Consider the following 26,520-nt stretch of genomic DNA (forward strand, 5'->3'; position numbering starts at 1 on the left):
AAAAGCGATATGAATGAGGGCCTCTCTGGAAATTTGGAAAATGATTTCATATTTTAAAGCGCGCTCAACGTCAGAAACGATAGTACCGGTCTTATCTGCCGATGATGTTGAACGGTGGCATTACTACAGTTAAGCATTGTAAACGTTGATAATATGTCAGTTTAAACTGCCCGGTAGGCAACGTGTTGCCAGAGGGCATAAATGTTTTAGCCTTATTAAAAGAAATAATTTAATTTTGGTGGAAGCGAATAAGCGATCGAGTGGTTCGAGTTTTGTTGTCGAATTAGGCGTCCTGCTACTCACACACGAGGAAGCGTGTACTATACGGAAGGATAACTGCAGACTCCGTCCTAAGCAGTTAATTGAAGACACCCCTCCTCTCGACATATCATAAAAAATGCTCCTCCGTAATGTCAGTTTCGTAGGTAATAGTTGTCATTTCACACGTTAATACCTGACACGGAGCGGCTACAACCAGTGGGTGAGTCGAATGTAGCGACAGCGACGAAAGGGCTGCTGTTGGTTATTGTTCCGGCGTATCTGTGGAACACAGAGAGGTGAAAGAAGGTGCGGGCTTGAATTGGTCTAACTAGAATATCATGAATTGAATTAAAACTTTAAAAGGTTATATTTCTTTTAGAATATCAAACTTAACAAATTTCTTCACTGAGTGAACATAACAACATGACAGGTACAATTAGCAATCTTGAAACAAGACTTGGAAAATCCAGATTAGTGAATTTTTACAGCTTTGGGGCTTCAAGCCCTTAGTTTACAAATTCTTAGATACCGGTTCCAGTTTACAAAATTTTACGAAATCTCAATGGTTAGACAGGGATGGAAATATCCTGGTTTAAGAGCACTTGCTCCCGAAGTTACAACATTTAGCCTTCCATAGGCACCCCTCACTATTACAAAACTTTAAAAAGGGCTTATAGTACGCGAACTTTTTCTTGAGCCCTAGTTCTCATTCAGAACTATGGAGTTCAGGGCTCAAGAAAAAGTTCGCGTACTATACATGCTCCCAATTTCTTACAGCCCACTCAAGGCAACATTACATCAAAATCTTACACTCTCTGGCCTCACAGGGCACAATTTACAAATGGAAATTGTTTTATACAGGGGTATCCAGTACCCAACCTACTGGGCCTTTGCGGAAAAAGAACAGGTTAAATGACCGGCCCGAACACAAACTGCATGGAGGCGTACACTTGCGCTCCTAGATAATGAAATATTCAAAACCTAACGGGGCTCTGGGCCCGATGAAACAGGGGCTAGTCCCAAGCTACTGAGGTGACTCGCATGGAAATAAATTTAATACATTACAGGAAGAAAACAGTTTTGAAATCGTAGTCACCTCAAATCAAGATGAAGGGGAGCTCGAGAGGGAAACTTGCTCTTTATCCCCGATTTACAGTTAAAGACTTTATGAAATTTTACATTATTAGCCGAAAGAAAATTTACATTTTAGAAAAGTTTTGTTACCTAGTTAAAAAATTCGGACCTTCTCCTCGGATAAGTCTGCGGAGATAGGTACAGAAAAAGAATTTTGTTGGCCATTACCTGGTTGATGTACTGCCTGCCGAAGAATGGGGCATCCTGCCTCCTGCCTTAACACACACACTCAAAGACGACGATCAACAGACAAGGAAACTTGAAAAGCTGCAACTTATATACCCTCAGGGAAGGTTTGAGAGGATTCTGGGCTAATTGGGACACACCCTCTCATTTTTATTGGCTGAATCCAAAAGTTACACTCAAAACCGAACAAGAAGCCTGTGATAGGCTGAAAATTAATTACAGAAAATTTTCATTGGCCAGATTCAAAACTGGTGAAATGAGACAGAAGTGTTGCAAACCTAGAATTACATAAAAAAAAATGAAGGTTGAGAAAACCCATAAACATAAAATTTCTTTGAATAACAACTTCCTTTACCTTGCACCAGAGTGCATGACTATAGTTTTTTGGTAGTGTCATCTGTGGATAAAACGTCAAATTCTTGATGTACAACAAAAACAAAACCAAGAGAAACCAAATCAGTTTGGGAAACTTCACAATAACCCAATTACTTAATATTTCAGTAGTGACATCTTCTGATTAAAGTCTCAACTTTATGTAGTAGGAATTTCACATTTTGGTCGATAGAGGAGTCCATTAAGGCATTTATTTTGAAAGTGCAGAGTTAAGGTGTACCTCCCGTTACAGACCTCCCCCGCCCCCCCAAAATGTCCTTCCTTGAGGTGACGCAGAAGAAATTTGAGAAAACATTTGCAGTTGAATTTTTTTTTTTTTAATAAGTCTTTTTCCGAAAGTTGGTTTGTAGAAAATTTTGACCAATGCAGATTGAAGCCTTCTGGTGGGTGCAGAAGTTAATTACATGGTGATTACTTTTGATGGTAAGACTTGCCGCCGCTGACGATACCCAGGTGAGGGCGCGCGGGCTGCCCAAGTACCCTCAGATACACCTGTCCTGCTACTATGAGAGGGGTAGTCGTGGTGATGGTTGCCGCAGATTAGATGCACATGATCAGTCCCCAGATGGGTGGGCGGTGGGGTTACCGCACATCAGCCCTTGCCGGAAGGATGGAGCTCCAACGCCCCGTCCACCAAGAGTCTTCACTAGAGTGGAGTGGGGCCTTACCCCACCCCGGTATCACTCACCAGGTTTTGCAGCACGGTCGCCGATGGCTGAGGGGATACTGAAACAATAATGACTGGGTGACAGCGATGTGGTGATGAAGTTTGAGAGTATGATCTTTATTGGTATGAGGCAGAGGGGCGGGCGGCGTTGAAGGTGAGTGTGTGCCAATAATGTGTGGATGCAGGAGACGGGGGCTTGGTAATGGCCACCAGGGAATTGATGACAGGAGAAATCAGAGGGGAAGATCGTACATATCAGATAATACACCAAGCAGGGCAGAAGGCCTTAAATCTATCAATATGATTTTAAAATAATTTCTACAAAGAAACATAACCTTCGACACCTGCCAAATTTTAATGGCTAAATTAAACAATTAAATTACACAGGTTTCACCTGACAGAGGTGAACCTTAAAGATCTTCTCTGTGGCTGGATTACTGACCAATAAGGTAACTGGTGTTAGAAAATCAAGAATAAAATACGGCTCAAGGAATATGGGGGCAAGCTTGCTCGCAGGAACAATATTTCTTATCATGACTTGGTCTCCGACTTTTAAATTGATGGGCCTCCGTCCACGATCATATCTTTCCCTAACCTTTTCATGGGAAAACTTAAGATTATGTTTAGCCTTCTTCCATAGACCTCTAAGATTATTGGGATCTATTGTCTCTGATAATATATCATTAAGTGACCAAAGGTTAGAGAGCGACATGTTAGGAACAAATTTAAACATAGGGAAGCTGGAGTGAACTTATGGGACTCGTGAACAGCCAAATTTAAAGCAAAGGCCAACCAATGCAGGGACGTATCTTACCTGGAATGATCTTCATGATGAAACGCAATTAGAGCAGATCTGAGATTTTGATTGACCCGCTCAGCCAGAGATGGTTGAGGCTAATAAGCTGAAGTAGTTACATGTGATATAGACAGGTCAAAACACAATTTACGGAACAAGTTGGACGTAAATGCCTTGGCATTATCAGAAACTATATACTGACAAGGACCAAAAGAAGCAAAAATAGTATTCAAACAAGAAATAGTAGACTGAGCGGTAGCCAGCTTAGTCGGGAATAACCAGGATAATCTAATGAAACCATCTACACATGCCACAATGAATTTATTTGCGTTCCCCTTAGATTGTGAGAAAGGTCCGACGTAGTGTGTATATAGATGTTCCATGGGGTGAGACGCTTGATGAGATGACAATAGACCTAGCTTAGTTGACATGGTGGGCTTACTGAGCAAGCAAGATTTACAGGCCTTTACCAATTCTCAAATTTTGCTGTCCATCCCTTTCCAGATGAACAATTTTCAGATTTTTTCCCAAGTTTTGAAGATGCCTAAATGCCCCCCTAAAGGGGTCTCATGAGAGTACTTGAAGATCATAGGCACAAGCACAGCTGGAACCACTACTTTCAGTTTTTGATCATGCCTTGATGGGTAACACAAAACCCCGTTTCTCAGTACATAAGGGACGACATGTTCCCGAGAAGCATGGGTTTCCATAATCAGAGCCAGCACTGAAATTTTTTAATATCCCGAAACAACATGGGGGCATTAGTTAGAATGCCCGAAGGAATGGGCATAGGAAAAGAAGAACTATCTTCTTTTCGGTAGTCTCCACATTGTGATAAAACATACGGCTTAGTCCATCCGCGACTACATTTTCAGATCCTTGAATATGCCTCACATCAAATTGGAAGGCCGAAATCCTGATGGCCCAGCGAGCTATACGACCAGTATGACGAGGCCTAGCTAAAACCCAACTTAAAGCTTGGTTATCTGTTTCTAAGTCGAATTTGATATGTTCCAGATAGAGGCGGAACTTCTCTAAAGCAAACAAAACTGCCAAACCCTCGAGTTCATAGATAGAATATTTGTCCTCTTGAGTCGAGAATGTCCTAGAAGTGTATGCGATGGGTCGCCTTCCAAGTTCTGTTTCCTGAAGAAGGACAGCAGCCACCACCGATGATAAGGCGTTGGATTGGGCAATGAATTTCTGTGAGAAATCAGGCATAGCAAGGACAGGGGCATTACAGAGAGCTAATTTCAGATCTTCAAAAGCGGCTTGTTGAGGCGGCCCCCATTTGAGTTTGACACCTTTCCTACCCAGTAAGTTCAAAGGTGCCACTCTGTTGGCGAAGTTAGGAATACATTTCCTGAAGAAATTCACCATACCTATAAACCTGGCAAAACTTTTGATGTCCTTAGGCGGTTTGAAATCATGGATGGCCTATGTTCTTGAATGATCAATGGAAACACCTTCGGGCGATACAATGTGCCCTAGGAATGACATGGAAGGTTTTGCAAAGGCTACCTTGGATAATTTGACAGTCAACCCTGCTTTACGAAGGCGATTGAGTACCTCCTTTAGATGTTCTAGGTGTCTTCAAAGGTCTCAGAAAATATGACGACATCATCAAGTTAGTGATACAAGTATTTATTTTTGATGTCGGAGAAGACCCTATCTAGCAATCTAGTGAGAACATCTGCCCCCGTGGGGAGCATGAAAGGCATGCGGTTGTACTGATACAAGTTCCAATCCATGGCAAAAGCAGTTAGATGTTTCGATTCTTCAGCTAGAGGGATCTGGTTGTATGCCTGATTAAGGTCTAGGATGGTAAAGAACTTGGCTTTCCAAAACCATGAAAAACAAGAGTGAAGATCAGGAAGGGGGACTGATTGTAACACTACCTTATGGTTTGAAGCCCTATAATTAATCACAGGCCTAAAGCCACCTTGGGGTTTCGGCACCAGAAAAATGGGCGATGAATATGCCGACTTAGAAGGTCGAATAATACCATCTTTTAGCATTTGATCGATGATCTCTTTAAGAGCCTTAATTTTAGGTGGGAACAGTCTATAATGCGGAAATCTAACTGGAATCAAATCCGTAACCTAATCTTGTATTCAATAAGGTCAGTAACACCAAAAGTATCAGAAAATACATTAGGAAATGACTGACATAATTTACGAATACTTTCAGTGTTCTCCTCATGTAGATGTCTAAGGTCTAACAACATCTCATCCTGGGTAGGCGAAACAAATGAACATGACACAGAGTTACATTTTAGCAAAGGAATTTCATAATTATTAGTAAATTTGAAAGTACGACTTACTCTGAATGTCGAGCACGAGACCTGTAAAAGACATGAAATCCGCCCCCAAAATTACAGGACAAGACAAGTGTTTTGCCACAAAAAATTTTATTTTCCAGGTGAATTTAGAAATACTAATTTTAGCAAAGTTGAAACCCAAAATTTCTAAAGGAGAAGAGTTAGCCGAAATGCATTGGACAGAAGACGAACAATAGTCAGGAAACTTACACAAACAGTCTTTAATTTATACTAGAATACCATTCAGCCGAAATTATAGAACACACACTCCTTGAGTCCAATAGAGCAGTGACGGGTTCACTATTCACTTCAATTTTAAGAAATGGTACAAGTGCGGGGTCTCTGCCGCAAGTGGCATTCTTTAGGATCCTCAAACGATATATTAGAAGCACCTTTACCCTTACCAGAGCATTCGCTGGGTTTAACAGGGGCTGAGCCTTGGGAAGATGAATATGCCGACTCAGCCGATGACACTAGTCACTTTCTATTATTGGAATTCATGGGTGTTGCACCAGAAGTTGAGCAGGAGGGGGTGATATTGACATTAGGGCAATTCTTGGCGAGGTGAGTAAACAAGCCACATTTGAAACATCCTTGAGATGACCCTGCTCCATTCTTTGTCTCACCCGATTTTATCAATGGGCACTTGTTACGCAGATGTTCCGTTGACCCACAAGCATAGCATTTGCGGGTGGTAAAAGTTCGGCGAAGTGGAGGTTGAAAACTACTAGAAGATGGAGGGGGCTCTTTTACAACTGTTAAGGTGTCGGCATACCTCACTCCTTCTGCTGACACTGCCATAGCCTCTAACTCTGCAAACGTTGGGGATGAGACGCGAAACATAAGTAAGATCTATAAGGTGGAGAGATACCTTCCACAATAGTTTGCACTATTTGGTCTTCCGAAAAGTGGAGTGCGAACACCTGGGTGTAGAATTTGATGTCTTGGATAAAATCGGAAGATTCTCATCCAAACGCTGTACTCTAAAATAGAATTTCTGGATCAAAGATGATATTGCTCTAGCCAGAATGAAATTTGTCAAAAGGTGGGCGTGGAAGTCTTCTATGGATAAGCGATCAGCAATGGCCTTAATTATTTCGTCCGAGAGAATGCCTACGGAATATGGATACATGATTTGAAGAATTTGAGATTGAGAGAGGGAAAAGACTAAAGCATGATCTTGAAATTCAACTAAGAAACTGAGAAATGAAATGACATCATTAGTGGAGTTAACTGAAAATTTAGATATTTCCCTAAGCAACATAGCCAATGGATGAGGCAAACTACTGAAACCGGGTGACATAATTGTTCAAAAGGAAAGGAGGAATTTGTTTAGGGTGACCGGACTCGGTATCCAATGGGGCAGAAGGTTTTTGAGTGGCGACAGATTTTCTACTTTCTACAACTTTGACAGAATCCTCCTCAGTAGGCAAGTTTACTAAAGGGACTTGTTCCATTTTGGGAGCAGCTGCCCCAGTCACCAATGGACTAACTCTGTTAGACATTTTTGATAGATGGTCAACTAAATTACTAGCCTCCTTAGCATGGTCTTCTTTCAACTTTAGAGACAATAGGTCCCTAGCCCTGTTACAAAAATGGAACAATCTAGCGTGTACTCTTTTAAGTTGGTTAGCAGATGGTTCGCTTACTTCAAAAGAACTTACTACAGATGCTACACACCATATTCTCCTCCTCCTCCTCCTACTTCTACAGCTACCACCTGTACCACAACCACCACCTCCAGCTTCAGACAATTCGCCATAGACACCGCCACCATAGCCTTCCACATGGCACTCATGTCCAGCTAAATAGTTCTGAATTACAAAGCATGCTTTCTATTAACTTGTGAAAATTTTATCAACAAATGTTCCACCTTTACAATACCATGTTCGTCTATTTAATAAGACTACATTAAACTATATTGGTGTTACATGTGTCGTCCCTCTTTCGAGATATCTTCAGTCACACATAAAATCATTGAAAATATGGTAAGGACACAATAAAATCAGTCGATAAAAGTTTTATGAATCTTGTGAAACGGCGTATTTGCATCTTGTCAATCTTGAGTCATAAAATAAACATGAATACGATGTGAATCACAAAGTCCAGTTATTGCAAGGGTTAAAATATCGTTGCATGAGTGGAATTGGACAAATGTAATACAGCATGAGTGGCTATAGAAAAGAAATTAAACATGTAGTTATCCCAACATTGTGAACATATTGTGCATGTCCTGATTATAAAAAACATGAGCATTATTGTTAGTTGTCTTGAAATAAACTTTCGTATTAAGGTTTTAAAAACATTCATAATATCATAGATTTTGCTATGACTGTAGGTGAAAAGGGCATAACTGTCTTCTTTCTTTTTGGTATGTATGTTGGGTATTCAGCCTGAAGGCTGGTTTGATCCTCCACAGCTCCACCAAAAGATATCATAGACAGCCTAGGTGTCACTGAAGAGGCCTACTAGGGAAATGAGGAGTGAGGTAGTTTCCTGTTGCTTTCCTTGCTGAGCCAGAAGTTGCTATTGCATATCAGTCTGCCAAGCCCACTGAAATGCATACACCAACTGACACTATGAGTGATATTTTCAGACCATTCATAACGGACTGGCTGCATTATGAACGATATTACTAGCATCACGCATACCTCAGTCACTTTAATATTGTCTAAGCCAAGGATGAGTCTACGACAGGTCAATGGAAATTCTGCCGGGAGGTACACCTCTTCTTCATTCATTAAAAACCAGCGCCTTAAGAATCTCCTTTATTGATCAAAAGGTGAAACTGATACTACACAAACTTGGAACTTTAATCAGAAGATGTCACCACTGAAATATTAAGTAATTTTGTTATTGTGTAGTTTCCTAAACTGATTGAATTTCTCCTTGTTTTGTTCTTCTATATATCAAGAAGTTCGGACATTTTTCCACAGATGACACTACCAAAAAAAAAAAAAAAAAAAAGACTGGTGCAAGGTGAAAAAACTTATAATTTAAAGAAGTTTTGTATTTCTAGGTTGTCCATAACTGAACCTATGTTCATTTATTTTTGGATTGGCAACACTTCCTTTTCTTTCCGCCAGTTTTGAATCGGACCAATCATATATTTTGGTAATTATTTTTCAACAAATCCCGCATTTCTTGTTCACTTTGAATCTGCCAATAAAAATGAAGAGGATGTGTCCTGATTAGTCTTGAATGATCTCGAACCTTCCCTGAGGGTATATAAACTGTGGCTTTTCATGTTTCCTTGTCAATTGATCACCGTCTGTATAAGTGTGTGTGTTAAGGCAGGAGGCAGGGCCGCCTCTTTCTTCGGTCAGCAGAACATCTATAAGGTAATGGCCACATAAAATCATTCTTTCTTGCTACCTCTGCAGTTTTATTCAAGGGACCGGGCGAGTTGGCCGTGCGCGTAGAGGTGCACGGCTGTGAGCTTGCATCCGGGAGATAGTAGGTTCGAATCCCACTATCGGCAGCCCTGAAGATGGTTTTCCGTGGTTTCCCATTTTCACACCAGGCAAATGCTGGGGCTGTACCTTAATTAAGGCCACGGCCGCTTCCTTCCAACTCCTAGGCCTTTCCTATCCTATCGTCGCCATAAGACCTATCTGTGTCGGTGCGACGTAAAGCCCCTAGCAAAAAAAAAAAAAAAAAAAAAATTATTCAAGGGGAAGGTCCGAATCTTTAATTATGTAAAAATACTTTTCTAAAATGTAACTTCTCTTTCAGCTAATGTAAAAACTTCATAAAATCTTTAACTGTAAATCGGGGATAGAGAGTGAATAACCCTCTTGAGCTCCCCTTCATCTTGGTTTGAGGTGACTCTATTTTGCAACCTTTCTGTAATATTATGTTAGAGATATTTCCATGCGAGTCACTTCAGTAGTTTGGGAATAGCCCCTGTTTCATCGGCCAAGAGCCCCTGTAGGATTTTAATTTCTTGTCATTATCACGGAGCACAGTTTTCGCCTCCATTCAGTTTGTGTTCGGGCTGTTTATTTAACCTGTTCTTTTTCATAAAGGCCCTGTAGTTGGGTACTAGATAACCCTGTATTAAACTTCGCTATTTGTAATTCAGAGTGTGTAACATTTTGAGGTAATATTGCCTTGAGCAGGCTGTAAGAAACTGAGAGCCTGTTAGCTCTTTTCAAGGTTTTTGGAATAGTAACGAGTGCCTCTGGAAGGCTAGATATTGTATTTTGGGAGCAAGTGCTCTTGAATTAGGGGATTTCTGCCCTTGATTAAAGGATTCCTTATTTTTTAATTAAAGATTTGTAAACTGGATCCAGTATCTCTGGAATTGTAAAACTAGGGGCTTGAAGCCCAGAATCTGTAAAAATCTCTAATCTTGGATTTTCCTAGTTTTGTTTCAAGATTGTCATTGTACCTGATGTTTCATTGTTATGAAAAATGGTTGTTTGAAGTTCTAAAAGAAATATAACCTTCAGTTCAAGTTTTAAATTAATTTTGATATTGTAGATAGACCCATTCACCCCGGCACCTTCTTTAACCTCTTTCTGCTCCACGGGTATTCCCGTAACAAAAGCAACAAATTGCTCTAGTCCATACCAGAAGACTTAGAGCACTGTAAACACTACATTTTGTCAGCAAGGGCTCTTTTTGGTATCCTTAGTTAATGTCAAAAACAATTTCTTCTCAACGTTGCTAATAATTTTGTCCTCAAACTGCTTGTTGAACCCTTTTCTTTTAGCTATTAAATAAATAGTGTCCAATTCATTCTTTTGATCTGAGTCTGACAGGTATACTATAAGCCCTATGAATCATACTATAAAAGGAGGCCCTCTTATGTGCTTCCGGGTGCATGGAATCTTGTCTGATTATGTTCACTGTCGCCTCCCTCTTCCAACACACCTCCCCAAACTGCCCACATATATTGGCCAGAGAGAGGGCGTAACCCTGTAGGTGGCCCACCCCACCTCTTCAGGTTGGGGAATGAAATCTTTTCATGATGATGATGTGTCAGTCAATGCATGCAGAGTAAGTTTTGACCTACAAGTGGCCACGGCTGGTCTGTAGTCTGCCAGTTCTGCATTCCGTCTGACCAACCAAGCAGAGGAGGGGTGGCCACGGCTGTCCTGAGAATGGCATAGTTTTACATTCTCCTGCACTAAGGTAAAAGCTGGGACAGTTCCTAGTATAGGCTACAGACTCCAACCCCCCTCACCTTCTCCGAACATCTCCTTCACCGTATCAAATCTCCCTATTCTGAGGGATGGCGTTACTGTCTACTTTTAGTAGTAGTACTAGTAGTAGTAGCAGTAGTAGCAATAGTAGTATTAGTAGTAGTAGTGGTGACACATTGGATTACTAGCCGGGCAGTATCTTAGAGAGGTTCAGTTTCCAACTGATAACTCAGGCCACACTGAGGCAAAATGCTGGTACTCTTACAACTGAGCTACAGGAATTTATTTTACGTTTTATACACCTCATATTAGATTCTGTATTGATATCACTATTCACTTTGTTGAGAGATGTTTTATCCACCTTTTCAGTACAGCATAATTTGTGATATATTAGATCACTAATTCTTGTTTTCTTACAACTTTGATGGTATTTGTAATGTTTGTGCCACTGTATGTTATCAAATAAATATCTAGCCTAGAGCATTCTGCAGTTATCTCTGAATTTAAATATCAAATTTCAAAAAATTCTGTCAAGCCGTTTCTCCATGATGTTCACTTGGACAGACAGACACACAGACAAGCATAGATGTTCTACCCAGCAAGTTAGCTGTGCGGATAGAGGCATGCAGCAGTGAGCTTGCATTTGAGAGATAGTGGGCTCAAATCCCTTCTCCCCACTCGTATTCTTTCCTGTCCCATCATCATCATAAGAATTATGTGTGTTGGTGCGATGTAAAGCGGATTGTAAAAAAAAAAAAAAAAAAAAAGAAGAAGAAGATGTTTTTGACAAAACATAAGAAGTGCATTTTAATATCAGCAGGAAAATTGCACTCTCAGTTTCAAGATAATCTGATTTTGTTCCTACAGAAATGGAGAACGTGGTCACTGTGAAATGTGAGCCTGACTGGCCCCAGAGTACTGAGCCTGAGCTGGAGTCCATTGAGGTGAGTGAAGGCTGCAAATTATACACTGACTGACAGTGACAATGCAACACAAAGGAGGAGTGGTTCGAAAGGGATGAAAGTTAGGGAAAAAACAGAGACGGCACGGATGAATAATTGATGTTTATTTCAAACCGATACGCAGGTTACACAATGCGCACGGCATCGACTCAGTAGGATGTAGGACCACCGCGAGCGGCGATGCACGCAGAAACACGTCGAGGTACAGAGTCAATAAGAGTGCGGATGATGTCCTGAGGGATGGTTCTCCATTCTCTGTCCACCATTTGCCACAGTTGGTCGTCCCTACGAGGCTGGGGCAGAGTTTGCAAACGGCGTCCAATGAGATCCCACACGTGTTCGATTGGTGAGAGATCCGGAGAGTACGCTGGCCACGGAAGCATCTGTACACCTCGTAGAGCCTGTTGGGAGATGCGAGCAGTGTGTGGGCGGGCATTATCCTGCTGAAACAGAGCATTGGGCAGCCCGTGAAGGTACGGGAGTGCCACCGGCCGCAGCACATGCTGCACGTAGCGGTGGGCATTTAACGTGTCTTGAATACGCACTAGAGGTGACGTGGAATCATACGCAATAGCGCCCCAAACCATGATGCCGCGTTGTCTAGCGGTAGGGCGCTCCACAGTTACTGCCGGATTTGACCTTTCTCCACGCACACGCCACACTCGTCTGCGGTGACTATCACTGACAGAACAGAAGCGTGACTCATCGGAGAACACGACGTTCCGCCATTCCCTCATCCAAGTCGCTCTAGCCCGGCACCATGCCAGGCGTGCACGTCTATGCTGTGGAGTCAATGGTAGTCTTCTGAGCGGACGCCGGGAGTGCAGGCCTCCTTCAACCAATCGACGGGAAATTGTTCTGGTCGATATTGGAACAGCCAGGGTGTCTTGCACATGCTGAAGAATGGCGGTTGACGTGGCGTGCGGGGCTGCCACCGCTTGGCGGCGGAGGCGGATGCGCCGATCCTCGCGTGCTGACGTCACTCGGGCTGCGCCTGGACCCCTCACACGTGCCACATGTCCCTGCGCCTACCATCTTCGCCACAGGCGCTGCACCGTGGACACATCCCTATGAGTATCGGCTGCGATTTGACGAAGCGACCAACCTGCCCTTCTCAGCCCGATCACCATACCCCTCGTAAAGTCGTCTGTCTGCTGGAAATGCCTCCGTTGATGGCGGCCTGGCATTCTTAGCTATACACGTGTCCTGTGGCACACGACAACACCTTCTACAATGACTGTCGGCTGAGAAATCACGGTACGAAGTGGGCCATTCGCCAACGCCGTGTCCCATTTATCGTTCGCTACGTGCGCAGCACAGCGGCGCATTTCACATCATGAGCATACCTCAGTGACGTCAGTCTACCCTGCAATTGGCATAAAGTTCTGACCACTCCTTCTTGGTGTTGCATTTGCTCTGTCAGTCAGTGTATTTAAACCTTTATAAGCAGTGTGCCGAAGTCAGTCCCACTTTGATTGCTGTTCCTGTATATTTTTACAGACTTCTGGTCTTGATGTTCATGAATATTCATCACCATCATCTTCATGATCCAGCCACATTTCCTGACTTCTGACCATTTCATTTTGTCTTTCAGTAGTTATTCATAATAAAATTGATCAAATTTGACTCTCATTCCTTTTGATCATTTTTGATTTACACTAGTTATATGCTCTTTTCATGAACTGAGCAAATTTGTACGCAGGTAATAAATTGTATAGCCTCATTGCCTAGTTCAGGGCTAATTCTGATATGTCTTCTGACACATTTTATGTAGCATCATTTCATATTTTGTTTTACATTTGTTATTTTTCATATGATCAAATGACCAAACAACAAATATTATTTACTTTTGAGGGTATTTGAAAGTTAACTTTGTACATTGGTATTAAGAACAGTGATACAACTATATGCTTCATTCCACATCAGGGCGCATAATAACTGATAGATCTACTATGCTGAAATGTCCCCGGCATCATAATGTCCACAAACAGAGATTGTAGACATATACTCTTACCAGTTTCCGTCAGAATAAAAATCAGGCAATGGTTTGATAGTAGACGGGATGAAATGTCAGGTTGTGAGTTTCTCAAATAGGAAAAGTCCTCTCTCAGTTTTAATTACTGCACTGACAGGGTGAAAGTTCCTCATGGGATCATTGTAAGTACCTAGGGGATAATATAACAAAAGATCTTGATTGTGGTAATCATAGAAGCGGGATTGTCAATAAAGGTTAAAGATTTCTTCAAATGGTTATGAGGGTAATTAGGGGTTATAGTCAGGATGTAAAGGCGAGGGCATATAGGTCTCTGGTAAGTCCCTCAAATAGAGTATGTTTTTTGCATGTGGGACCCTCACCAGGATTACTTGATTTGAGAATTGGAAAAAATTCAAAGAAAAGCACCTCGATTTGTTCTGGGTGATTTCTGACAGAAGAGTATTAAAAATATGTTGCAAAGTTTGGGCTGGGAAGACTTTGGAGAAGGAGTCATGTTGCTCAACTAAGCCGTATAACTGAGCTATCAGTGGAGAGATAATGTGGAATGACATCAGTAGACAAGTAAGTTTCAGTGGTGTTTTTAAAAAAGTAGGAAAGATCACAATATGAAGATAAAGTCTGAATTCAAGATGATACATTGGGAAAAATATTAGTTTATAGGAAGAGGAGTTAGGAATTGGAGTAATTTACCAAGGGATGTGTTCAATAAATTTCCAAATTCTTTGACATTTTTTTAATAAAGAAAGAACTAAACAACTGATGGGGAATCTGCCATCTGTCGTAAATACAGATCAGTGTTGATTGGTTGATTGATTTGTTTCATGTGCTATAAGAGTGTTATTCAGTTATTTAATCACGTAATTAAACACAGCTTCAGGACGGACAAAAGTTTAATTATCAGAACCTGTGGGACACTCAGTTATGCAAGAGTCAATTTTATGACAGCTTGCTTCAATTGTAAAAATCTCCAAGCTTGCAGAACTTACCAAGGATGAGATTATCTGCAGCTAGCAAAATATCAAAAATGTGATTGGTTTAGAAAAATCGAAAAAGTAACTCATGTATTCATCAGTTATTTTTCCCTTGTTGCTGTTTCTGTTTCTTCACCCAGCATGTGCTCTCTTCTGAAAGCACGCCGCTGCGTGATTTCATTCCGATCTTGAGAATCCCATCATGTTAACGTGTTGTTCATGTGCTCCGTGCTCATGAGGAGCCCTTGCTTCTTGTGGGGTAAGCAGCTTGCAATTTTTCTGATTTAAATTAACTTTCAGTGTAACCTGAAAGGTTGTCAAATTTTTTCAGTGGAGTATGTATTAATTACCACCATTATCAATTTTTATCGAGGCAAACCTTTTTCTATTAACAGTTTGTAACCTATGTTTTGATTATCTATCATGTTTTGCCTCTAGTACTTTCTGTTTAACTATCGAAATGTTTATTTTTTACTACTTGTCATCCGAGAAGTGTTTATCCTTCACCTTCTAACCTTGTTTGCTTTCATGGTCTTTAATATGTAAATTTTAACCATCATTTTGTAATTTAAGTGTAGATATAGGACTACCTCCCTGTGCAAAATAGATGTTAAGCTTCAATGGAGGGTTTCTGTATATAAGCCGAGACAACATGGTATTATCTTTCATAAATGTGAGGCAGTTTTGCAATCATTTAAGAAAAGGCTAGGAAAACAACAGATAGAAAATCAAACGTATAGCGCAAAATCCGTTACGAGAAGTGGCAAAGTTAGGCCTAAAATCCCACACAGTGCACCAGCGAAAGTGTCGAACATTCTTATATTTGGTGATAGCCAGGCGAGGGGAATTGCGGAGAAAATGAACAATAAAGATATTGCAGCATCGGCTGTCGTCTGTCCTGGGGCCCCAATGAAGAAGGTATTGGAAAACACGGAGCAGGCGGCAAGAAATTTCGGAAGTCGTGATGCAGTAGTGATCATCGGCGGGACGAACGACGTAGCTCACAACGACGCTAAGAATGTCATTTCTGAACTTAAATGTACACTAGGTAAGCTGACTCACACTAACATCTTTGTAGTGAACGTGCCCCACAGGCATGATTTGATTAGAGACTCATGTGTGAACATTGAAGTGGACAAAGTTAGTACAGATATGGTTAAAATTTGTAAACATTTTCGTAATACACAGGTAATTGATAGCAGCAGTTTCGAGAGACACTGTTACACAAAGCATGGCCTTCATCTGAACAATTCAGGTAAACGAAAGATAGCAAATATTGTTCTAGATTTTATTAATCTTAAGATATGTACTGTAAAAAAGGCAACTCACTTGAGTTATAATACTGACCAGGAAAACTAGTAGAAAGAGCCAGCTGTACTTCAAGCTGCCTCAGCCAACTAGAAAATGAAACTCAGGAAAGTAAGGAATTTCAAGTTACCCAATTGCAACAGTCAAGTTTTAGGGAGGAAGGGGGTCTGAGATTGCTCTTGGTAAACTGTCAGAGTGTAGTAAATAAACAGTTAAAATTTGGTACATTGATGGAATCTTATGAGTTATGAGACTGATGTGGTGATAGGAGTGGAATCGTGGTTGAGAGAAGGGGTGGGTAATAGAGAAGTATTTCCAGAAGGGTACACAGTCTATCGTAGAGGCCGAGAAGATAAAAAGGGAGAGGGGGGGGGGGTGTTTATTCTGGTGAAGGAAACTTATTGTTCACATGAATGGTTTAGCGATGAAAGGGATGAAATATTAGGGATAAAATTAATTTGTGATAATATGAAGGAGGTGGGAATTATAGGAACATACAGGCCTGGAAGAGAGGAAAGAGACATGGAAATATTTGAGAAAATAATAGATTATACTCATAAAAACAATAATAATGATGTGGTAATAATTAGGGGAGATCTAAACTTGCTGGAAGTTGAATGGAATGGAGCTGCAAGTGAAGCCCATGAACAGAAACTGGCAAATAAGTTAATTTGGGAGGGAGGATTTACAGAAGTAGTACAAGAACCAACTCGTCTCAATAACTTACTAGATGTATTCTTGGTTAAACCATGGGAAATTGTTGATAAAACTGAGGTAATTGAAGGAATAGGTGACCATAAGGCTGTAATAATGGATGTGGGACTGGTACCAAAAATGCTTAATAAGAGGGTCACACAAGACAAGAAATTGTACAGAAAAACTAAAGTTGATGAATTTGGGACTTACCTTAAATCACAATTCAGTTGTTGGATAAGTGAAGGGAGTAATGTTGACACACTTTGGGCTAAATTCAAAGGAATCATTTGGGAAGGAGAGAAGAGATTTGTACCTGTTAAGAAGGGTAAAATGACCTCAGACCCTGTTTATTATACAAGGGAAATAAGAAAATTAAAAAGAAAATGTAGAATAGTAAACAGGAAAATCAAAGAGGGTAGGGAGAGTAGAGAAAGTATAAAACAGCTAATGAGGGAACTGAATAGAGTGAAAAAGGAAGCAAAAGAGAATTATATGAATGGCATTCTTCAAGAGCATAATGACCACAAAGGGAAATGGAAAAAGCTGTATTCATATATCAGGAATAAAAAAGGAAAAGGAATCCAAATTCCTGCAATGGTGGGAGAAGGGGGTGAACACTATTTAACAGATACTGAGAAAGCGAACCTCTTTAGTAGGGAATTCAGAGATTCAGTAGATGATTGTCAGGAGTTGGAAACCAAAACAGAAGATAGAGAGGGAGAGACACAGAGGGAAACAAGAAGCTTCTCATTCACAAATGAAGATATTTTCAGAGAAATCCAACTGCTCCAGCAAGGAAAAGCAGCAGGAAGTGATCAAATTACTGGGGAGGTGTTAAAGGCAATGGGGTGGTACATAGTGCCTTATTTAAAATTTCTCTTTGACTATGTCATAAATAATAGTGTAATACCAAAGGAATGGAAGGAATCTATAATAATACCCATTTATAAAGGAAAGGGTGATAAAAGGAAACCAGAGAACTACAGACCAATCAGCCTGACCAGTATAGTTTGTAAAATACTGGAGAGTTTAATATCAAAGTACATCAGAGGGATATGTGATGATAAAAATTGGTTCATGAGGAGCCAGTATGGATTTAGAAAGAAATTTTGCTTGTGAGGCACAACTGGTGGGATTTCAGCAGGACATATCAGAACAATTGGATTCAGGAGGCCAGTTAGATTGCATAGCCATAGATCTTTCCAAAACCTTTGATAGAGTGGAACATGGAATATTATTAAAGAAATTGGAGGGAATAGGATTGGAGGTAAGGGTTACACGTTAGGTAAAAACATTTCTAAATTCAAGGGTTCAGAAAGTCAAAGTAGGAAATAACGTATCGCAGGAAGAGAAAGTTTGGAAGGGAATTGCACAGGGTAGTATAATCGGTCCGTTACTTTTCTTAATATACGTAAATGATTTAGGGAATAATATAACATCAAAAATAAGATTGTATGCAGATGACATAATTGTTTATAGGGAAATAAATACCATTGAGGATTGTTCACAATTACAAAGGGACCTTGAGAGTATCCAACAATGGGTTGAAGAGAATAATATGAAGGTTAATGGAGGCAAATCAACTGTTACAACATTTACAAACAGGAGTTTTAAAACTGAATTTGAATATACTTTGGATGGGGTAGTTATCCCAAAAGATGGCAAGTGCAAATACTTAGGTGTGAGATTTGAAAGTAATTTGCACTGGAAGGGTCATGTGGATGATATTGTTGGGAAAGCATACAGATCGTTACATGTCATAATGAGGCTACTTAAAGGATGCAACAAAGAATTAAAAGAGAAAAGTTACCTAAGTATGGTTCGTCCATTATTGGAATATGCAAACAGTGTTTGGGATCCTCACCAAGATTATCTAATAAAAGAAATAGATAGTGTGCAGAGGAAAGCAGCAAGGTTTGTAACAGGGGATTTCAGGAGAAAGAGTAGTGTATCAGAAATGTTAAAGGAACTAGGGTGGAAACTTTAAGTAAGAGAAGGGAGAAAACTAGACTTATAGGATTATATAGAGCCTATACAGGAGAAGAAGCATGGGGAGATATCCGCGAGAGGCTTCAGTTGGAAAATAATTATATCGGCAGGACTGACCACAAATATAAAATTAGAAGGAATTTTAGCAGAAGCGATTGGGGTAAATTTTCATTCATTGGGAAGGGTGTGAAGGAGTGGAACAGTTTACCAGAGGTAGTGTTTGATCCTTTTCCAAAATCTGTACAGATATTCAAGAAGAGAATAAACAGCAACAGAGAAAATAAATGAAATGTTAGAGGGCATTCGACCAGTGCAGGTTAATGTAAATAAAAAATGTGTGTGAATAAATTAATTCCATCCCCTGGTCTAAGGAGTTGGACAGCCAAAGTAGGGGACTGCCTGTAGGGGTGAAGTACAGTGGGGACTTCGAGGGCCCTGGGACCGCTACGGTAGCTGTGAAGGCCCTTCAGGAACTCTGAAAAGTGGTGGTAAAAGGGGCTCTGGTTAAGACAAAGCAGGTCGTTATGCTACTTAGGTTCCAGAATCGGTAAAGAAAAAAAAAAAAAGTAAATAAATGCATGTCAATTTTAATCTTATACCAGTTGTACAGTATCATTTGAAGTAATTCCACATACTGTATATCAGTTGACTATATTTGTAAGTAGTACAGGAGATATTATAAGTAGAATGTTGTAAACAATATAAATTTATTAAGGATGAGCTGTGTGTTTAATAGAAAACATTGTTAGCGTAAATTGTATAATATTGTATTATAGGAAAATTTTCTTCTCTTGTTAATTTAATATTTAGTGCTTGACAATAATGTATTTTAGTGTACCATTTGCCACCGAGGTAGACACCTCATTTGCAAATAAAGAGATTTTGATTTTGATTTGATTTTTGAAATGAAATCTGAATTGAATCAATAATATGATCGATCGATATGAATTTTCTAAACATTTATCTTACGCCAACAACTCTGTCACACATACATTATTTAACATTATATAACATTTCTTGATGCGAATCTTGTTCCTAGCATGGATTATATAGTTTGGCTTTGCTGTGTAAACAACATTGGTACTAGTTTGTAAAGTGTACGCCAGATGTTGCACAGCGATGCATAGTTTGTGTTTGAAAGGTTGCCAATATGGATGTCAAATATAACCGAGGTCTACCGATTCGAACTTCAAGAAGCTATACATCAAAGCACTATTTCAGCGATGCTTCGCCCAAGTGACCAAAAAAGCAAACCTTACCCTCCGAGACTTTGGGAGAAATCATTTCCTCATCGAGAAAGCATGGGATGGAGTCACCAAGAGAACTCTCACTTCTGCTTGCGGAAAGCTGTGGCCTGACAGTGTTCTTGGACGTGACTTTGACGGGATTGTTGGTGACAGTGAGCCACTAATTGTCGATAAAATTGTGTCCTTAGGGAAGACTATGGGGATGGAGGTGAATGTCGTGGACATTCAAGAGCTGATGGAAGAACATAGCCAGTAACTGACCACCAACGAACTGATGGACCTGCATCACGAACAACAGGAGGAAATTATGGAGATCTCATCTGGGGAAGAGGAGGAGGAAAAGTCAGTGGAATCTCTCCCTTCAACTGAGATTGGGGAGAAGTGCAAAATGTGGGAAATGGTGGAAAATTTTGTAGAAAAACACCACCCGAATAAGGCTGTAGCAGTGCAAGCGATGAATCAGTTCAATAACAATGCAATGTCACATTTTCATGAAACCCTCAAAAGGAGTCAAAAGCAACAGTCATTGGACAGATTTCTCATTAAAGTTGCATGAAAAGAAAACAATTCCAGTGAGCCGACAGAGTGCAGTGATTCCGTTAGTGAAATTCGTTCTACACAATAACTCTTTTCATGTCATCTCTCGTCTCCCTCACACCAACAATGAAAAATGAAATGTCGTATGGCTTTTAGTGCCAGGATATCCCAGGACGGGTTTGGCTCGCCAGGTGCAGGTCTTTCTATTCGACGCCTGTAGGCGACCTGCGTGTCGTGACACCAACAATGATTCTATTGTAAGGAAAAGTGCAGTTTAATTTATTTTATGTTATATTTTGTTTTAGAAATGGTATGCGAATAAATATTTTTGTGTTGTGGACAAATCATCTGCGTTTCAATTGTTTCTTATGGGAAAACTTACTTTGATATACAAGTGCTTTGGATTACAAGCATGTTGCCGGAACGAATTATGCTCGCAATCCAAGGATTTACTGTATTAGTTTTTGTCAGTTATATTCTGCAAAAAAAATATTATTCAAGGATTATCTCAAGTTTATTTTTTAAACACAAATGAATGATTAACCATTGACATTGCCTACTGTACCTCTGCCATTAACTGCATGTATGATGTATAGTAACAGTTCATGAACTGGGCTGAAATATTACTGGTTTGTTCATTAATGACACATCTTTTACTTCTGTTACAGATTGCTCAGTGCAGTTTTGCAGTTCATGAAATGTATAAAAATTTGCTCAGTTCATAAAATGGGCAGTTACATGATCTGTATATAACATATGTGTATAACAGAGTGATTTGGTTCCTCTTTCAGGAACCTCATTGTGTTTTAGAAGAAGGTTGTAATGCAGTAACTGAAGTTTGGGTGAAACCTGGACCAGACTCAGAGGACTTGATTTCTGAAGATCCAGTTGGACTAGAAAGCAACAATGAAGAACAGAATTGTTCTGCAGGAAATATGGAGGCTTCTGGATTGGAAGCCAATGATAATTCTGAGGTAGGTAATATATGGTTAGTTAAATGTTAAGCATAAAAATGGTGCATGGACTCTGAAGAGGCCTGTTGCATGTCTTTCAAGGTGTGAGGATGTGGCCTTACCTAAGATGAATTCTAATGCTGAAGATGGTACAAACACCCAGCTCCCATGCAATATGAATTAACCTGGCCATCAGTCAAATGTGGGACCCCTTGAGCCAAAGCGTGATAACCATTTAGCTATGAAGCTATATTTTCTTTAATGCTAGTATTTTTATTGGTCTCCAATTGGTCCTATTTTACAAGGTTGGGGCATAAGTCTTGGCAGCTATATTTTTTTTCACTTGAATGCAGAGTCTACCTGACAAATGGAAATCTGCAGATGAAGTGGGGAGTGTATGTTGCTGTGGAATGTATGAGTAATGCCAAGCAGGTTTACTGATGCTGCATGGTGTTTATTCTCAGAGAATCTTATTAAGTATACTATAGTTTGTAGAGTATAGTAAGGGTCGATCGCAGAAATGATTACTAGTTTCAGGCCTTAGACAACATCTACCTAATCAACATCTTAACTTGATCATGATCTTCCATTCCATAAACAATGTTCAGCTGGTGTTTAGCTAGATATCGTTTAAAGTTTCAATATTGGTTCAAAAATGGAAATAGAAGTATCATCTGTGCAACTCTTTGCTTGTCGCAGCCATTGAAATTCGTCGGCGCGTGCGTCAAACGTCAGTCAGCTGCCATCCTCCTGCACATTATTCGAATATGGCTAAGAATGAGAATGATTTGCCCACAGATAAGGATATCGCTTTCGATGGAAATAAAATCATTTTAATATTATCGACATTAAAGCGACACGCCACCATACGAGGAAGTGTAGCTTTGATTATAGTGTTGTTCCAGTGACTGTATTCAAAATAACTTGTGGGAAGGGAAGATGAAACTATATTACTGTGTAACCGAATGAGTTATATGGGGCATATAGATGCAGCTTGCTTTCTAGCGCATCATCGGCAACCCTGGAGATTGTTTTCTGTAGTTTCCCCATTTTTACATCAGGCAAATACTGGGGTTCTTGTTATGGCCACAACTCTTCCTTGCCTTTTCCTCTCTCATAGTTATGGTCCGAGTTGGCCATGTGGTTGGGGTTGCACAGCTGTGAACTCGAATCCAGGAGATAGTGGGTTCAACCCCCACTGTTGGCAGCCCTGAAGATGGTTTTCTATGGTTTTCCATTTTCACACCAGGCAAATGCTGGGGCTGTACCTTAACCCTGGAACTTTGGACCATCCTTCTGGAAGACAGTGCACTGTTTCGTCAAGTGCGATCATCTTTATGTCAAACGGTGTCGTTCTTCTGCTGTAGATTTATAACTGGAAACCAGATGGCACTATTATAAGTACCAGCTGAATACTGATACTTTTATCTTCACTTTTGAAAGTCTTTGAAAGACAAGAAATGTTCTGGAGTGGTTTATTTAGCTGTAGAAATGAAAGAACTTTGATATGTTCTTTGAATCAAGATGGCAACCTGCTTTGTTGATGATTCTGAAATCAAGCACTTGATTTTTTTAAGATCTTAGTGACAGTACTCATGGTGACAGTGATTATAGTGTTGATTCTGATGAGGAAATTATTCCTAAAAGTAACAAAAGTGACAGCAAAATACAAGGTGCCTCGGAAGTAATGGGAAATTCCGATAACCGGAATGATGTTCAAGTCAGTGCAGGTTGTGTTATTATTGGCACTACGCTAATATTTGAAGAAACCGATGAAGGGATAAGTGTGAACTGTTGATATTTTTATAGATTGTTATAAGGAAAAATGAAACTGACCTAAGAAAACGGAGATAAGCTGTACTGTAGTTTCGTAATTCGTGAAAAAGAACCCAAAATCCAATTTGTGGAAAAAATTGTGTTTTTAGCATTTAAATTGAAAAGTGAAGAACTGTGGGTGAATATGTAAGAACATTAAGAACATACGCTAGTGTGCAGAAGTTAAGCATGTGCTCTCACAGATGAATCCCGCTTCAGTTTGCAGAACGATTCCCATCGCACATTAATCTGGAGAGAACCGGGTAGCCGATACAACCACAGGAACATCGTGAAACGGCACCAGTGTGATGGTGGTTGTGTCATGGTGTGGGCTGGCATCATGTTGAATGATCGCACGGACCTGCAGATCTTCATGGGTGGTCCAAGGAACACTGTTAACGCTTGGAGATACAGGGATGAGGTACTGAGACCACATGTTCGACTCTTCAGAGGTGCGGTTGGTCCAGACTTCCTCTTAATGGACGATAATGCCTGACAGCACCGCACTGCTCTGATGGATGAATTTCTGGCTGGGGAGGACATTCATCGCATGGACTGGCCAGCGAGGTCTGCGGATCGGAATCCTACAGAACATGCCTGGGATGCATTGGGGAGGCAAATTGCATCCCGTCAGCCTCCACCAAGGACCCTCCAAAACCTTCACAAAGCCCTTTTGGAGGAATGGGATCGACTGCCACAGGAGCTTTTGAACCATCTGATAGAGAGCATGCCACGTCGCTGTGAAGCATGTTTGGCCGTTAGGGGTAACCATACCCCCTATTAACAGCATATTTTGTTGTGGAAGACATTGCCAAGTTTTGTTAGTTGTTGTCAAAGGTGTACCTTAGCTATCAGAACCTTTCTGACACAGTTTTTTTCGACCAGTTGTGTGACATATGGTGTGTGAGTCAGCTTCCGTTTGCTCAGTAATCTGTCTGACATTTCTATCAGGCGGTATGCCCTCGTTTAGTTATTATGATTAACTTTTGGACACTAGTGTATGACAGTTAAAAATTGTAACAATTTTTTTTTATTATTTCGGTCATCTTCATGTAGATTACTCTTTCAGATTTCTATTGATGTATAATATGGATTTATTACGATTAATATGTGATTACAGGCATGGTTTAATTTTCATGGGTATTGAGGAAAATAACTGCAGCATTTGACAGATAAACCTGCAGCAGTTCTAAGGTTAATTATGACCACAGCCGCTTCTTTCCCACTCCTAGACCTTCCCTATTCCATCATCGCCATAAGACCTATCTGTGTCGGTGCAACATAAAGCAAATGGTTAAACTTACTTGAATTTGCGCAATGATTATCCCTAAAAGAAGAAAAAATCGCTCACAACCTGCTTTTTGTGTCTGTATTATGTGTGCTTACTTGGCGTTAAATGTAATAACCTGAATCCCTCCCGAATGATGTATGTGACATCGCTCTGATGATCGGGACAAGTTATTCTGATATGGATGTGGTCAAAGTGATCTGTATTTCCAGAGAAATTATCCCAAATATAATAAAATATGCAGGTTGCCAAGAATTGTAATCAAGTTGACAGTTACCGGACTGTTCCTTGTATCATATATTTCATGGTACATAACCCATAATTGTGATTCATTCCTAAACCTCGAGGTTAAGCAGTGTTCTCGACAGCGTTTAACCTTTACAGTGCCGAGTTTTGATGACCAGGCCAGTCCTCTGGGACGTTTCTTTTAAAGGTAGTAGCAGTTTTACAGATACATATTTACTGATGCTATTAATGGAATGTATATCCTCCCCTTAGCCCCGCAGCCCAATACGGGGTTGGGGATGAAGTGAGATTATATTTTACACCATATTTTTATGGCTGGATACCCTTCCTGATGCGAACCTCAGTGGAGAAGGTAATAAGTATGAAATGAATGAGTGTGAATGAAACTGGGTAAGGAAGTGGAAGGAATCGGCTGTCCCAACATTTGCTTGGGAGTGCAGGAGGGAAACCACAAAAAAACATCCTCCGTACAGTTAACGGTGAGGTTCGAACCCACTCGCCTGCGGAGTGCAGAGCTTGTCTCCATAGCTGTAGCATGTTTTCACGTGATATAAGTAGTGCGTGTGGCATGCATCTGTTGAGGAGATGTAAAAGCAAGTGAAGTTGTCCGACGACTGGTTACGGAGTTGCAGTGGGATGCGCGGAGAATGGAGAGTACCGCCCCTGTGATGCTATCATCATGCTTCATCCCTTACGCGCTTCTCCTCATTCTCTTTTGCTCTCTTTCTAGAATATTGGATCACCAATTTAAACAACTGATTGTCCTCTGCCATGTGCTCGTTAAGGCTATTTTCACTATCAAAATTTTTGTAACTTGTAAATTTCTAACTTCTCAAGGGCATTCATTTGTTTACCTTTGTTTAACAAGTGTAATAAAACCCTGTCCTGTTCAATATTAGCGAAATGATGATTGTTTTCGTGCATGTGTTTGTACATTGCAGAGTATCTAGAATGTCTGTGCATTCACATGCTCTTTATACCGTACCAACACACTTCTTCACGACTGTCCCATATACTTTTTTTTCGCATTCTTAGCAAGACAGGTTGTATACTCCTGACTTACTGAACATACTGTTGATGTTTACGCTATTCGAATTGAACAAAATGTTATTATTATTATTATTATTATTATTATTATTATTATTATTATTATTATTATCTGTCCTAAAGGATACATGGATATTGTGTTTCCTGAAGAGATTAACCAAGCTGTATGATTGTTTATTAATATAAGTGAATGTAGCAAATTTCTTCTTTTCTTTCTTATTTACCAGTAGAGTGTTAGGTCTATTCACGACCTTACTCTTTATCCTATTGACATAGCTCGTAGGGTAACCATTTCTTCTGGCAATATCTTGGATGCTGTTTATCTCTTTGTTAAAATCATTTTTATCTATTGGTGTTCTTACTGCTCTGTTGATCAAGCTATAAAATGCCACTTTCTTCTGTCCTCCCGGGTGGTTCGAGTCTTTCCTGATAACAACATCTGTATGTGTAGGTTTTCTGAATACTTGGTAAACCAGGTTTCTATTATCTCTAGTTACTGTTACGTCTAGGTAGTTTAGACTTTTATGATCGTGGAATTTTAATTCAACTAGCTGAAGA

General features: G+C 40.2%; 1 protein-coding gene across 2 annotated transcripts in view; it reads left to right on the forward strand.

Moving 5' to 3' along the window:
• LOC136878969 (zinc finger protein 577-like) overlaps positions 1–26,520 on the forward strand; it is a 52,087-nt gene that overhangs the window by 1,193 nt on the left and 24,374 nt on the right. Inside the window, exons 1-3 of one of the 2 annotated variants that reach the window (XM_068228898.1) lie at positions 375–481; positions 11,775–11,851; positions 21,405–21,587. In XM_068228898.1, coding sequence (XP_068084999.1) covers positions 11,777–11,851; positions 21,405–21,587 — 258 coding nt within the window. In that variant the 5' untranslated portion in view covers positions 375–481; positions 11,775–11,776. Of the gene's footprint in view, positions 1–374; positions 482–11,774; positions 11,852–21,404; positions 21,588–26,520 lie in introns of those variants that run through there. The other variant, XM_068228897.1, reaches the window with a different exon arrangement.

Source organism: Anabrus simplex, chromosome 8 (genome assembly GCF_040414725.1).
Source record: "Anabrus simplex isolate iqAnaSimp1 chromosome 8, ASM4041472v1, whole genome shotgun sequence".
Classification (NCBI taxonomy): Eukaryota; Metazoa; Arthropoda; class Insecta; order Orthoptera; family Tettigoniidae; genus Anabrus; species Anabrus simplex.